The 15053-nt window shown below is 64.4% G+C and overlaps 4 protein-coding genes across 4 annotated transcripts; 2 read left to right on the top strand and 2 right to left on the bottom strand.

The window, feature by feature from the left end:
* Positions 1-1227: 1227 nt before the first annotated feature.
* EMIHUDRAFT_419089 (Petidyl-prolyl cis-trans isomerase putative cyclophilin involved in protein folding and posttranslational modification) lies at positions 1228-2146 on the top strand. Its single transcript, XM_005774332.1, has 3 exons — positions 1228-1359; positions 1450-1785; positions 1879-2146. The coding sequence occupies exons 1-3, from the start codon at positions 1234-1236 to the stop codon at positions 1939-1941; spliced, it is 525 nt and encodes a 174-aa protein (XP_005774389.1). The 5' UTR covers positions 1228-1233; the 3' UTR covers positions 1942-2146.
* On the bottom strand, positions 2135-2735 carry EMIHUDRAFT_240722 (hypothetical protein; the record flags this gene model as incomplete). The annotated part of the gene is made up of 2 exons (XM_005774331.1): positions 2135-2175; positions 2258-2735. 2 exons carry the CDS (start codon positions 2733-2735, stop codon positions 2135-2137), a joined length of 519 nt encoding a protein of 172 aa, XP_005774388.1.
* A 1505-nt stretch (positions 2736-4240) lies between these two features.
* On the bottom strand, positions 4241-5038 carry EMIHUDRAFT_116938 (hypothetical protein; the record flags this gene model as incomplete). The annotated part of the gene is made up of 1 exon (XM_005774330.1): positions 4241-5038. One exon carries the CDS (start codon positions 5036-5038, stop codon positions 4241-4243), a length of 798 nt encoding a protein of 265 aa, XP_005774387.1.
* Positions 5039-6660: 1622 nt separating this feature from the next.
* Positions 6661-14016, top strand: EMIHUDRAFT_116937 (hypothetical protein; the record flags this gene model as incomplete). The annotated part of the gene is made up of 6 exons (XM_005774329.1): positions 6661-6798; positions 7308-7415; positions 7566-8828; positions 8906-9082; positions 9223-9374; positions 9456-14016. 6 exons carry the CDS (start codon positions 6661-6663, stop codon positions 14014-14016), a joined length of 6399 nt encoding a protein of 2132 aa, XP_005774386.1.
* Positions 14017-15053: the final 1037 nt, after the last annotated feature.

The raw sequence follows: 15053 nt of genomic DNA, 5'->3' as shown, positions 1-15053 counted from the left end.
GAGTCACGCCCAGGGGGCTGCAGAACGCGTCCGCAGCCGGGACAACCCGCCCCCCCAGCCGAGGCCGGTCGAAGCCCACTTGGGCACAGCCATGAGGAGTCCTCTTGGTGCTCCTGGCGCCCGTTGGAATGGCGAGCGCGCGCCGATGGGGGGGGGGGGGGTCTTGCTTGCTCCACACCGAGCGCCATCGGTCCAGACCGGCGTGCCCAATGAGGGGTGGCCTGCACAAGGTCTGAGCCGCGGCCGCTCGGCGCCAAGTGCAGTGTCACGCTCGCACGCGAGCGACTCACAATGGGGAACCCTCGTTTCCTATGTACTCGGTCCCCCAACGGAAGAGGCCTCGCTCCTATTGGAACTGGCCAACATCAGATTTGCCTCGTGCGTCCCTTTTTGAGTCGAAAGCTATTTTCTTTTGGGTCCTGTGGGCACCCTAGCAAGGCGAGAGGCGCGAGCATTCAGACGCGCTGCATGCGCCATGACTCGCGCCAGCGCGTGCGGGAGCTCCTGCTGAGCGTTGAGTCCAGGCGAGTTGTGCTGGCCACGATCGCTACGCCAAGCCGAGCTGACGCGCCGAGGCGCCGGCCAGTCGCAGCCGTGAGGCATGGTCCCGCGGCGGATGTAGAGCTCTACAGCTCTACAGCGCTCTCCAGCTCTATCTACAGCTCTACAGCGCTCTACACTCTACATCCTCTACATACACCCTCCCTCAGGGGTGCAGGCCGAAACCACAGCAGCTCTGGTCGTGCTCTCTCTACACTACCCTCTATACACCCTCCCTCAGCCGCTGGGTAAGGCGGCTGCCACGCATGGCACATGGCAGGCAAAGCCCGCCCAGCACTTGGAGCACTTGGAGTGCAGTCAGTAACCTCACAACGAAAAAGAGAATTTACAATGAAAAAGAGAAACGGATTCGCGTGACTCTGCCACCCAGCATCTCTCCAGCCAACGTGAGGTCCTGGCACCTGCAGCGCCGTCGAAGTGCGCCTTTTTGTCATGGCAAAAAGGCAGGAACTGGGAAGCGCTCCTCCCGATTCCTTTCCTCAAGCGACGCCCAGGCACCGTCACGCCACGGTGGCGCTGGTGTCTCTGACTTTCGTTGCCGCCGGAATCGTCCTATTTCGCCACGCGAACGCCGCCCCCAAGTTGCTCGGAGCCCAAGCGGGAGCCCCAGCGGTCGAGCCGACGTTCACACCGGCAATCCAGGCCAACCCTCACGCCACGTTCCACACGAGCATGGGGACCTTTGTCGCAGAGATCTTTGTTGACTCGATGCCGCTCACCGCCTCGAACTTTCTCGATCTCGCGCGGAACGGCTTCTACGACGGCCTGCACTTCCATCGTGTAATTCCCGGCTTCATGGTGCCCTCCGCAGCATACACATAAATGTGGCCACATCCGCCGCCCATTCGCCTGAGCCGCTTCCTAAGCCCTCCGCCTTCATCGCCTCAGGACCAGTTTGGCTGCCCCTTCACGAGAGACCCGCTGAGCCCGCGCGCTGGGACGGGCGGTCCACCGCCCGGCTCCACCTTTGTCAACCTCGCCACCGGCGAGAGCATCCGGCGCAGCGCCGACGGGACCATCCCCGACGAGCACACCGCGCGGATCTCGAACGCGCCCGGCACCCTCTCGATGGCCAACACCGGGCAGAAGGACTCGGGCGGCTCGCAGTTCTTCATCAACGTGGGCCAGAACGCCTTTCTCGACTGGTTCAGCCCGGGCCGCTCCCAACACCCGGTCTTCGGGAAAGTGGTCCAGGGGTACGATTTGATCGTCAGGATCTCAAAGGCGCGCGCGTCCGCGCGCCGCCGTGCACCACCAAACGTCCTGGCTCGCACGGCGAAGTCCGAAGATGCTGATCCGGCCGACGCGCACTGACAGGTGCCGACGCAAGCCGACCGGCCACTCGAGCCCATCACGGTGCAGTCCATTGTCATCACGTGAAGGAAGGCTGGTCCCCCGTCACACAACACTCTCTTCCTCGCTTCACTTGCGGGGGGGGGAGAGCTCACACCACAGCCCCACGCGCCCGGCCCCACACCCGCGGCGGCGGCCACCGTCGCCTCCAGCCGTGTCTGATGTCCGCTCTTATCTTCCAGGTCTCCTTGTGTTAAGGAGATCGGCGGGATTGCACTTTTTAGCAGCTTTTTAGGCGGGTTGGATCGGCGGTTGCACGCACTTTTTGGCGGGTGCGTGTATCGCATCTCGCGTGGTCTCTCTCAGACTTCCAGTCGTCCCGGCTCAAAAGAGGTGTGTCCACTGTCCTCAAGCTCGAGCTCTCTGTGCAGGAATCGATCGATGGAGGCATGCTGCGTGCACCGCACGCCTGGCACGTAGCCCTCCACTTTCCGGCGCACAGCGTCGGCAAACCCGAGCGTGTCCGCCTGCGCGCCGCAGGTGAAGACATCCACGGCCAACCAGCCGTGCTCCGAGTAGCAGTGGGCGGTGGCGTGCGACTCATCGAGCAGCACCGCCGCCGTGAACCCTGGCGGCGTCGTTCCGTCCTCTCCGAGCAACACTAGCTTGGAGTGGACAACGGTAGCGCCATGTGCGGCTGCTGCCGCCTCTAGCGTGGCGAGCGTCCACCTCCCCGCGGCAGCCGGCTCGACGGCAAAGCCCTCAAAGTCGAGCACGACGTGCGACCCGTGCGCCGCGAGCGCAGATCGCTTATTGAGCGTAATTCTGCTGGCCGACGGGGCAAGACTGATCACCGACAGCACGGCCACGGCTCCCGCCATCGCCACCGAGTGCGTCTCGATCCGCCCTCAGAGCGTCAAGCCATAAATAACGCACGCGCCCTCAGCGGAGCTGGGAATAGAAACCCGAGGAGTCACACAGTCCACCTGTGTGATGCACGCCCTGCGAGCGGGGCGGGGTGCGCACTGTCCCTCTGTGTTCGTGTGCGTCGCCCATCTCTCCCTGGAGATGACTGCTCTATTTATTTATTTATAATAGGACCGCCGCAAGCGGCGTGGCGTGGGGCGGTTGACAGGGGAGGTTGCCCCTGCCGCGGGTCAGGGCGGTTGACAGGGGCGGTTGCCCCACCCCCCTGCGCGCGGGCCTTCTAGGCCCGCGGGTATAGTCTCCCCCCATTCCCAGGGCCTCCAGGGCTCGCACCTCAACCTCTCACAGACCAGCGCACAGCGCCATAGGACGTATTTTCTTCTCAATAACAAGGCTGTGAACAGCAAACGGGACGATATAGCCGTTGGTCCTTGAAATGCACGCCCTGCGAGCGGGGCGGGGTGCGCGCTGTGCCTCTGTGTTCGTGCGTCGCCCATCTCTCCTGGAGATCGGAGACGTTTGTATTTATTTATTGAAATGTTTAATGTAAATGGTCTCGGTATCCCCTGCTACAACTCGGAGGGAAGAGAGTCTCTCTCTCTCTCAATCCAGCTCAATGATGAGGCTACGGCGCGCATAATGAAGAGAGAGGAACACATCGAGTGGCTGAGGAAGCTCTTCGCTGGGTGGAAGGAGGCCCGGCCAGCCTTGAGGGAGTCGCGGAGGAGGAGGGATAATGGAGGTAACGTGGGAACAGGCCAACAGCCAGTGGGACGAACGAGGGCCGCGACGGCGGCTCAAGCGGGAGGGAGCGGAGACGGTGGGCCGAGAGCGAAGTGGGTGAGACTGATGATGCTCCTTCGACTTAGGGAGCGGTTCAGATGCTGGGCGGGCTTCAGGCTGGTGCTCACGCGAACAGGAATCGACGCGATGTGCAAAGCATACAAGAAGGGGAGAGGGAAGAGGAGAGACGCCGGTGAGGACGAAGCAGAAACTAGCGCAGACGAGAGCAGGGCAGACCCGGGGACTGGGGAGCCGGAGCCGACGGCATCGGCCGCCGAGGGAACGTTGGGAAGAGGCACGAGGAGGGCGGCGACTTCGACCGACTATGGAGGACCCGTCGCCAGACGACGCAGGGCAGAAGACGGTGAGGCGGAGCAGACGCGCAGGGTGAGACGAGGGAGGGAGCAGGACTTTGCGGAGACGTCAGCAGGAGGATGTACGAAGAGATTAGGAGCAGCAGGGACCCGAGGGACCATGTGGAAGACGGCTAGTGCTAGTCCCCCATCGGGAGGACGACCCCGGCTAGTCGCCGACCACACCCACAAAGAACCCTGCACAAAGATCGCAAGGGCGGGGGCCTGTTCCTTTTTACCCATCTCACAGTAGAGAGGTGCCGTTTTTATTTATTTATTTCTCTCTCTCAACTCGGACAAGGACATTGCTCATTGGAAAAAGCCTACACCCCAATAATCGCATCCGCATAGAGCGCGCCGGCCAGGGCTGCCGCGGCGCCAACAACCAGGTGCGAGGCCACGAGCGCCAGCACCGAGCCCGTGGAGCGAACGACGCGCCCGCTCGGGCCGGACGACTTGCGCTGGGGCTGTGCCTCTCGAGGGGCCTTGGAGGCGGCACCACCGCCGCCACCACCGCCGTCGCCGTCGCCATCGCCGTCGCCTCCGCCGCCTCCTCCGTCTCCGCCGCCGCCCTCCTCCAGCGCTGAGATCCGCTCCTGCGCCTTGAGCAGCTCCTCCTCCGCTCGGAGCAGCTCCACCGAGCGGAGCAGCGCGAGCCGCTCCGCCGCCGCCAATCGCTCGCGGGCGCCGCCGCCGCCGGTCACCGTGCGAATCAGCGACGAGGCGGTGTCGGCCTCCGCGCTCGCGGCGCCGCGCGTCGCGCGGAGCAGGTGCTGGCAGTGCCGCGCGTCGGAGCCCCACGCATCGCGAAGGCTGTCGAGGTGCGTGCTCACCTGCGCGCCGCGGCAGTTCTGCGGCAGCAGCGCGTAGCGCACGATCACGCGCTCGGGCGCGCCCGCGGCTGTCAGCCGCAGCCGCACCTGCACCTGCTTGCCTGGAGGCAGCACGCCGTCCGACGGCGCCGCCTCGAGCTGCGTGTCGGTCGCCTGCACGCGGAAGCAGACGCACGACGCGCGGGAGAGGTTGGTGAGCGCGAGCGAGCCGGCGCCGGCGCCGTCGAACGCGACCGCGTCGTCGGGCACGCAGAGGAGCACCACCGCCGGCTCCTCGTCGAAGGACATCGTGGCGAAAAAAAGTACGGGTTTGTTCTTTCTTTCCTTTAGCACCTTCCTCCTCTCCTTAAAATCCCTGTGTGGTGGCGGCGTGCCGTCCTCCCATCCCTCCCTTGGCTTGTCTGTTTTCTTTCTTTCGGACGGCGTCGGCGTGGCGGCCGCGGGCGCTCGCGAGACGCGCCGCTCTGCGCTGGTTCGGTTCGTTCGACTCGTTGTGCCGCCGCCCGGCGGCCGCGGGTCCCAGAAGTGGTTGCGCGGGCCTCTTCCTTTCGGCCGCGGGACGGCGTCGGGCACGTCGTCGGTCGCAACAGCGGCGCGGCGAGCCGCGGCACGTCGTTGCTGGCGCTGGTGGTTTGAGGTCGGCATCGTCCAGAGCTCGGTCGACGAGTCTAGAGCTTCAGCTGGTCGGGTGCCATGTTTGTGCGGAAAGTGGCAAATATATCTCTTTGATGGGAATTCGGCGTATACGTACTGGACGGCCATGCTGTCACGCCTTGCGACAGCCTGTCGGCGCTGCTGACCGTGCCCTGCTGCACAATTGATCACCTGCATAGCTCGCGGCCTTAGTATCCAGCATTCAGTGACGACCTGATCGTACGGCCAGTAGGAAGGTGTCCTTCCAGCGCGTGCACGCTTCTGACGCAATGCGCGTCACAAACTGCCTCGGCGATTGGCTGCTGGCACTCTCGAGGCTATGCCTCCACAGCCTCGCGCGCATGCGCACAGTCAAGAGGGACCATGCACCTTCTCAGGACAGCGCCAGTGCTCTCTCTTGGACCGGCAAACGTGGTGGTCTCGTGTCACCGATGTGGGACCAGTGCGGCGTCGCGCGATCGACAGCTCTGCACTGCGCCTCACCACTGACCGGGAAGGCCGCCAAGTGGGTCAGCACCGGTCGCACATTGTGGCAGCAGTCAGCAGCGCATGTCTGATAGCTAGAGCAGCAGCGTCAGGGTCGCAGGGTCGGATCGTGTCAAGCCTCTCGCCCGGCCGGCCGCGTGCAGGCGTCGGCCTGTCTGCTGTCTGGAGTGATCTGTCGGCGGTCAGTACGACCGATCAGGTTGGAGTTTTCTGATGGTTGGAGGGTCTATCTGTATGTACTTCTCGATATCTCTCCGAATCTGCCCTCTACTTAACCGTACTTAATCGGGAAGTCGGTAGTATGAGCGAGTATGAGTCTGGCTGGTATGAGTGCCGGGGCCCCGTTTCCGCACTGCTGCCACGGTGCTGCGCGGCGCACGGTGCCTCCGGGGGCCCCGCCTCCCCCCAGAGCAGCGATCGAGGAGTGAGAGAAACGAGAACTTCGAGGCAGACGGCACACTGCATCGGCTCACAGCATGCTGCTCACGGCATCGGCTCACAGCAGGCTGCTCACGGCATCGGCTCACAGCTTGTACACTGCAACGACTCACCGCTTCGGCTCACTGCTTCGGCTCCACAGCACCGGCTCCACGGCATCGGCTCACACTCACAGCAATCAGCATCGTCTCGCGGCATCACGTCTCACGGCTTTGTCTCACGGCTCCCATCCTTGGCTCCCTCGTGCTGGTGCTCTCGAGATCGTGGTGCACTGCTCTTTGGCGGCAGTGCTCGACATGATCGAGGCGGTCCGCTCAGGGTCCGACGCGGTCATGAAAGTCCAGGGCTCAGGAGCGGGGCAATCCGCAACTTTGGGCGCCTTCCCAATCCTGGGGAAGGCGCTTGGGGAAGGCGCTTCAGACGTGCTTGGCAGTGTGAGAACGCTGCTCCGTGCAACGAATTTGTGCAAGGTCAGTCGTGAAATTTCCGTCAGAGCTCGCCTTTACTCACACTTTGCTCATGCTCCCGAACAAAAACGCCATGCTGAGTCCGTTTGGTTGCACGACACGCCGCGCAGGAGCGATGCCAGACAACGGCGACACACGAGTCGTGCTGTGCAACAAGAAGAAATTCGTCTGCGCGAGTTGCTCGCAACCAAGGAAGGTCTCAAGTGATTGGCCGCTGCCTGCGCTCGCTGTATACAACGAGAGTCGTCAGAACTGGGATCACTAACCGGCGAAAAGAGAAAGAGACATGGTACGATTGTGTCCACGCCGTCTCCGTCTCCCGGCCCGTTATGGGAGATGCCGAAAAACCAGAACTCACCAAACAGTTCAACGAGGGCTACAAAACCTGAGGGAGGGTGTAGAGGGGTGTAGAGTGTAGAGCGCTGTAGAGCTGTAGAGCTGTAGAGCGCTGGAGAGCGCTGTAGAGCTGTAGAGCTCTACATCCGCCGCGTGACGATGTGAGTCGCCTGTAGGCGGGCTCGCACTTCCTGCGCCACCGCGACCGTTACTACCGGCGCGATGTCCGGATGCAGACGTTGGACAACTCCCTGGAGCGGCCGGCGAGGCGGGCCGGGGCCAACGTGGGGCGGCGCGCCCAGTGCCCCGCAACCCCGCGCACGTTTTTGAACGAGCACTCCTGTCGGCGGGAGCCGAGCTGCGCGGCGCACATGCGAACTCGCAGGTCCGGGTCTCTTGCCACATGACTATCTGATGTTGGAGTCTTCCAATAGGCTCCGCGCTGGTCAAGCGTGCCGCTCACGCTCAACGCAAGCACGCTCCAGATGTTCTACACCGAGGGATCGGTGATGGTGTACGCCGTCGTCGACATGCCGCTCAACCCCAGCCGCTGCCACCCGACACATGGCTGCTACGAGTCGCCGTGCGGCGCAGAGGGCAACGGCCAGTACGGCGAGGGGGAGACCGCGATGGCGTGGGTGGTTGCGGGCTCGAACCGCCCTCAGGATTGGATGCGATCGCGCTGGCTGCGCCTCGAGTCGTGCGCTGGCGACGACAGCCCGACGGCGCTCGACAATTCCACGGAGGCTTGTCTCTCCGCCGCGATCCGCTATGCGGGCACCGCCGAGGGGCGCGCAAAGTTTCTCGAGACCGACACGCGCCTGTGGTACATGGCCGACCCGAGCAACCCGGACGTGCGCGACGTGTACGTGGACAAGAGCGCGTGCGACGCGTGCGTCGCGACCAACACGACGGTCGGCGCCATCGTCGACGATCGCAACGGCAGCTGCTGGCGGCAGGTCCACCCCCTCGAGCGTACAATTTTTGACTTTGGGTACTTGTCGATGGCGTACGGCCCCAGCGACCCTATGCCAAACCCGTTTGTCGCGGTCGGCGCGAACGGCTCGGCATTCATCCGACTGCAAGATGCGCTACGCACTAAGGACTACATCCACGACTTCGCCAAGGCCATTGTCTATGGCGAGGCCGGAGACCGCCGGTTTGGGACCAAAACGGGGAGCGATCCCGAGGCCTACCTGCAAGGCAGCATGTGGGTCGGTGTCCTCGGCGACGCGACCGATTTCTCGGCGCTGCCGTCCATCAGCCAGTCCGCGTCCGTAGCCCTGGCGCTCGGGGCGGTCAGGGAGGCGGCGACGGTAGCCGACGGCCCCGTGGTTTGCGGCTCTCCCGGAGAGGTGGCGGCGGTTCCTGAGCTCGGAAATCACTTCTTCTTTCAGAGCCTGCTCGGCTTCTACGTGAAATGGGGGAACGCAGACCTGTACCGTCCCTACTACACGCCCGGCTGGATGACGACTATCTCCCCGTCGAAGCTGGCAGCGCATACGAGCGTGGTGCTCAGCGCGCCCGACCAGCTGCGCCAGCGCGTGGCGTGGGCGCTCTCGCAGCAGTTTGTGATCTCGATCGAGAACGGCGACCTCGATCGCGGCAACACCATCAACATACACGACATCTGGCTCGCGTACTACGACATCTTTGTGCGCCACGCCTTTGGGAGGTTCCGCGACGTCTTCAAAGAGGTCGCGCACTCGCACGCCACCCCACAACAGCATCGCACCCCACAGACGTATACGACCCCCTCCCACCCCGACCTCAGGTGGCGTACCACCCGGCGATGGCAACTTACTTGACCTTCATCGGCTCGCGGTGCCACTCTTACCGGCTGCAGGTCGCCGACGAGAACTTCGCGCGCGAGTCCCTCCAGCTCTTCACGATCGGGCTCTGGAAGCTGAATGGGGACGGCACGCCCGTGCTCGACGACGCGGGCGCGAGGGTGCCGACCTACACTGAGCGCGACCTATTCTCGTTCGCGCGCGTGTGGACCGGCTTCGAGCAGCAGGCACGCTCAAAGCCCCGACCCATCCCACTTTGCCCCTGATTCTTACCGTAACCCCGACCCCATACCAAACGCAGCCGTTCCGTGCAAACCTCGAGATGGGCGGTGGGCTCCGGTGGAGTACCAATCTGATCGACCCCATGCGGCTCAACGGCAAGTACCGTGACGTCTTCCCAAAGCACGACCTCTTTGGCGGGCACCTCGGCGACAGGCTCAACTCCTCGCTCTTGTAGTCCTCTCCTCTGGCCTCCCCGGCCCGGCACCCTCGCGGACGACTCACCTCTAGCTCACCTTCTTTTGCGGCAACTAGGTACCCGCTGTGCGCCGATCTGCCCGACAAAGCGTGGCTGCGCAAGGGCGCGACGTACCGCTACCTCGGCACGCGGCCCGCGCCGCTCGGCCTCTCCGAGCCCATCTACACCAGTAATTCCGGATTGGAGCCCATCTACGGGAGCTGGTGGATCGGCGACCGACCTGATACGATCCTCACACCGGACGCGACGCACTCGCAGCTGTTTGACGCGCTGTGCGCGCGCGGCTCCGACGGGGCGTGCACCTTCCCGATGGAGGTGGTCCTGCCCCAGCACCTCGCGTGCCACGACGCGCCGACGATCTTGTTCACCGAGTACGACGTTTACAACCAGCCCGTGGTCATGAATCGCTCAAACGAGTGCGAGGTCGAGGAGCCGCGCGTCATCCGCCTCATCGACCCCTCGAGCGGCGCGGTCGCATTCTACGAGTACGAGCGGCCGGCGTGCACCGAGCTCACCTTCTTCAACAACGGGAGGCAGGTGCAGCGACCCAACAACCGGCTCGGTCCTGACTTGCTGTGCTCCGACCCGGCGACGATTGGCGCGGCCACGTCCTGCTGCAAGGCGTCGCACATCAACGCCTACTCGGAGTGCCAGTTCTTCGGCGAGCGCGTAAAGTACTCGACCGCCGTCGAGAGGTGTGCGATCGGATCCGAACACCCATACTACAAACCCGGTGAGTTTGACCTGGCCCGCGCCTCCGAGCTGTTTCGGGAGGCAGTCACGGCGCAAGAGGCGACGCTAGGCCCGCAGGTTTGCGACATGGCAGTGCACAATGCCTACAGAGGTGTCACACCTAGTGAAGGCTGCGCCAGCGGCAATGCAAGCTGCTGCACCCCCGGCCCGGGCTGCACTTCGATCCGCGGGACCAGTTACTGTGGTAACTTAAAGCACGAGATCTGGCTCGGCACGCCGTGCGAGCTGCAGATACAGGTCAACCCAGCGCACGGCGAGATCTCGACCCACGCGCCCGAGCTTCTGCACATGATCCCGTATCGACTCGGATCATGCTCGGACCCGACCCAGCTGTACGGCCTCGACTCGGGCAATACGTTCCGCGTGCACTGGGCGGGCGGGAGCTACCCCACCCCGCCTGAGTGCGCGGCCGCCTCCGCCTGCACGGTGCACAGCTCGAGTATGGGCGTGTCCTCGTGCGTGTGCGCGGTGCACGTCGTCACGTCCGCCGTCTATGACGCGAGCGACGGCGTGCCGAGCGCCGCCGAGGTGGAGGCAGCGCTGACGATCGCCGCGCCGCCGCTCGAGATGTACGACCCCAGCGAGTACCAGCCCTGCAACTCGACAGCATGCACCGAAGCGGCACCCGACGTGCTCGTGTTCCTGCACAACACGAGCTTCGCGACGGGCGGCTTCAACGAGCAGACGGTCTTCCGGATCGTCCTCAACGGCACGCGGCACGTCTACCTGCTCAACAGGCTGTCGACGGTGGAGGTGCCTGGCACGAACTTCTCGTTCCGCAACCCGCCGCACTTCATGCGCTGGGCAGAGCAGTCGACGCGCGACGCGCAGCACGAGACCGACGCGCTGATCGACTCGCTCGTCTACCACCAGAACACGCCGGCCCACACGGCGACGCGGCTCATACAGAAGCTGGTCACGTCCAACCCGTCGCCGCGGTACGTCAAGCGCGTCGCTGACGCATTCCGCACCGGCACGTGCGCCGGCCACGTGTACTCCGGCTCGTATGGCGACCTGGGCGCGACGGTCGCGTGCGCCCTCCTCGACCGCGAGGCACGGTCGACGACGCTCGACGCCTCTCCGACACACGGCCACCTGCGCGAGCCCTTCCTGCAAGTGATGAACGTGCTGCGCTCGCTCGAGTTCGCCTCGAAGGACGGTCGGCAGGTGCAGATCCTCCACATGGCCTCGTTCGGGCAGGAGCCCTTCCGGGCGCCTTCCATTTTCGGGTTCTACTCGCCCGAGTATCGCGCGGCTGGTGCCGTTGTTCAGTCACGGCAGCTGTCACCGGAGGCGGAGGTGACCGCACAGGGCGACTACTACATCGCGAAGTTCAACGGCCTCTTCTCGCTTGTCGAGTACGGGCTATCCGGGTGCAAGGGCGGCTTCGGAATCCCCATTCGTGATGCTCTGTGCGATAACTACAAGGGCTCAGCACATGCGGTCGACCACGCAGGGCAGCTCTCGTGGCGCCCGAGCTCCACGCACGGCCCCGATGTGGTCGACGAGCTCGCCCTGCTGCTCACGGGGGGCAGGCTGGGAGCGAACACTCGCGCGGTCGTCCTCAGCGCTTACGAGGAGGAGGCGTCGGCGAGGGGGCACACATCCGCGCTCAAGCTGGCTGAGAAGCTCGTGCTCGCCTCCGCCGATTTCCACGCTACCAACGCCAACGCCTTGCCGCCGCTCCCCCCGTCGCCGCCGTCGCTCCCGTCGCTACCGCCATCAGACCCGCCCCCGCGGCTCCCACCCCGCTTGCCGCCAACACCACCGCCCTCGCCAGCACCGTCCTCGCCGCCAACAACACCGCCCACATCACCTCTTCCACCCTCTTGGAGCATATACGGGGAGGCATCGGGCGACCGGTGCAGTTCATCTGACTGGGTGATGCACTGGCTCGGGCCACAGAGCGTCGACGAGTGCTCTCGCACGTGCGCGTTGTACAATGGGGAATTCTACCCGTACTTCATGCATGCAACCAACGGAGACAACAATTGCAAGTGCTACAGCACTTGCACGCTGCTGGGCTCTGCCAGCGGGGGTCTGATGGTGTATCAGCAGGCGACACCGCAGCCCTCACAGTTTGTCAAATCGGATCTCGGCGCTGAACAAGGTGTAGCGCCAAGATGCCCAGATGGATACGAGCGGATCACCTCCTCCGAAGAGTGCGAGGCAGCTGCCGGCGCCTTACAACTTACCTGGGACGATGAGGGCCATTGGACCGCGTTTCCTCAGGCGTGCTGGATAAAGTGGCCTTATAACACCGTCCACTTCAACCTGAACCTGGACGAAGATGAAATTGACTGTGTGTCCAACAGACATTGCAGAGGGGCCAGCACCATCTGCAAGCGCACGCAACTGTCACCCCCTCCATTAAGCCCATTGCCCCCGGCCGCACCTCCCCTCCCCCCGGCCGCACCTCCCCCCAGCTCGCCGCACGCCAGCCCGCCGCCCGCCAGCCCGCCGCCCGCATCGCCTCTCGGCGGCGACGATTACAAGGCGGTCATTGTGATCGAAGCCTTCGGCGGCCTCGACACTTTCAACATGCTCATGCCGCACTCTCTCTGCGACGCGGCCGCCGGAGGCTACGACGAGTACCTCCAGGCGCGCGGGGGGCTGTTCACCGAAGCGGAAGACAGCGGCGTTGGGCTCAGGCAGGACGCCCTCCAACAGATCGCTGCAAACGCGAGCGCGAAGCGGCAGCCGTGCGACGTAATGGGGCTGCACCCAAAGCTGGTGAAGACAAAGGCGATGTATGAGAGTGGAGACGCGGCGGCATACGCCAACATCGGCGCGCTCGTCGAGCACCTTACGCCCGACGAGTTCTTCGGCCTCATAAAAGCGAAAAGGGACACTCCCAATGCGCTCTTCTCGCACAACAAACAGCAGGACTTTATGCAGACGCTCTCAAACAATCAGTTTGAGCCGGGCATACTCGGGAAGGTGATGAGCGCGCTCGACACCCCGGCGTGCGACGCGCAGGGCAACGCGAGCGCCGGCAGCGGCCGCACGTCGTACAAGACCGGGCTGTACGCCATGTCTGGTGGCATGCCGCGAGCAATGACAGGAGGGCCCAGCCTCGCGGTCGCCATCGACTCGAGGCAAGGCGACATCCGCCGGCTTTCGGAGTACGAGCAGCTCTGGCGCCACATCGAGGACATGACGGCCGCGCCCTCGCGCTCGGTCTTCGCCGAGACGCACTCGCGCGTGCTGGGGCGGGCGATCCAGGACGCGGAGACACTCGGCGATGCGATTGACGCGGCAACAACAACGACGACCTTCAACGACTGCTGCGATCTTGGCGGGGGTTGCGGCTGTACATTTGCAATGAAGCTGCGCACCGTCGCGCGCGTCATCAAGGCGCGCAGCGCGACGGGCGTGCAGCGCGCGGCCTTCTGGATGGGGACGAGGGGTGTCGACGCGCACGCGTCGATGGACTCTCCGGGCGACGGCATAATGTCGATGATCGACAACTCGGTCGACGACTTCCGGAAGGAGATGGTGGCGCAGGGGTTGTGGGACAAGGTGACCGTCATCACCCTCTCCGAGTTCGGAAGGACGATCATCGGTAACGGGCGGGGGACAACGCACGCGTGGGGCGGGAACCATCTGATATACGGCGGTGCGGTCAACGGCGGCCGGATCCTAGGGCAGTACCCGTCGAGGCTCGGCCCCGAAGGCGAGCGCACGCGCAACGACCGCGGCACGATCATCCCGACCGAGCCGTGGGAGAGCATGTGGCAGCCGATCGCGCAGTGGATGGGGGTCGCACCGTGCGACCTGCCAAAAGTGATGCCACACTTGCGCAACTTCCCGGTCGCGGGAGAGGGGCGAGTGCTGAGGGTGGAAGATGTGTACGAGGCGTGAGCCCCACTCTCCCCACCTCCCGCACAGCCCCCTTCGCCACTCCCGCCGCCCCCACCCCCCGCACAGCCTCCCTCTTTGCCGCCGACAGCCGTGCCCACCGCCGTGCCCACTGCCGTGCCCACCGCCGCTGCCCCCACCTCGCCGCCACCGCCTGCTCCTCCGCCACCAGCACCCCCGCCGCCGCCGCCCACGCCGCCGCCACCCTCGCCACCGCCTCCAACACCTTCGCCGCCACCGCCTGCTACCCCACCCCCGTCGCCGTCACCGCCTCCACCATCGCCATCGCCGCGGTACACACAAGACAACAACAAATACCCTATGGTGCCGGCTGCGCTGTGAGCAGGGCCGCCCTGTGGTGCCTGGGCGCCGTGCGTGCTGACTGGCGAATAGAATGGGGGAGACGGGGGCTCCCCGAGGCGTCCAGGCATACTAGGCCTCTAGTAGGCAACCAGGGAGACTATACAGGCCTGCAGAGCCAAAAAATACATATTGCGGTTCGTTCGCGGTTCGTTCGCAGTTCAGACGAACTTCCCTGGTTTCCTCGCCCTGCGGGTGTGAAGCGGGGGGGGGGGGGGGGGGAGAAAAGAAAAGGCTCGAGTTCACGAACTAGTTCGAGGGTTCGGGCACCCAAGGGCGAACGACCGAACCGATGCAGCGAACCAAGGGGATGCCGTCCAGAGCGAACTCCGAAACCGAACGAATCGCGAGTTCACCGAACCAGTTCACGAACCAGTTCGCCAGTTCGCCGGCGAACTCGAAGGGCTGAGCTGGGTGAGGAATCCTGCCCGGAGGCTGAGTGCGTGGAAAGGGGACGGGCAGAATCAGATCGAGTAGGCAGAACCGGAAAAGGAGAGTGAGAATCAGAAGAAACGGACACGAATCCCTCTCGAGCCTCCGCATACAGAATCCTGTCTTGGGTGGCAGAATCGCTAGTGCAGAATCCTCAGGCGTGGACAGGGTTCTCCAAGACTGACTTAATCGGGAAGTCGGTAGTATGAGCGAGTATGAGTCTGGCTGGTATGAGTGCCGGGGCCCCG

This window comes from Emiliania huxleyi (assembly GCF_000372725.1).
Source record: "Emiliania huxleyi CCMP1516 unplaced genomic scaffold EMIHUscaffold_314, whole genome shotgun sequence".
In the NCBI taxonomy this organism is placed as follows: domain Eukaryota; phylum Haptophyta; order Isochrysidales; family Noelaerhabdaceae; genus Emiliania; species Emiliania huxleyi.
This window is presented reverse-complemented; position numbering and strand designations above follow the sequence as displayed.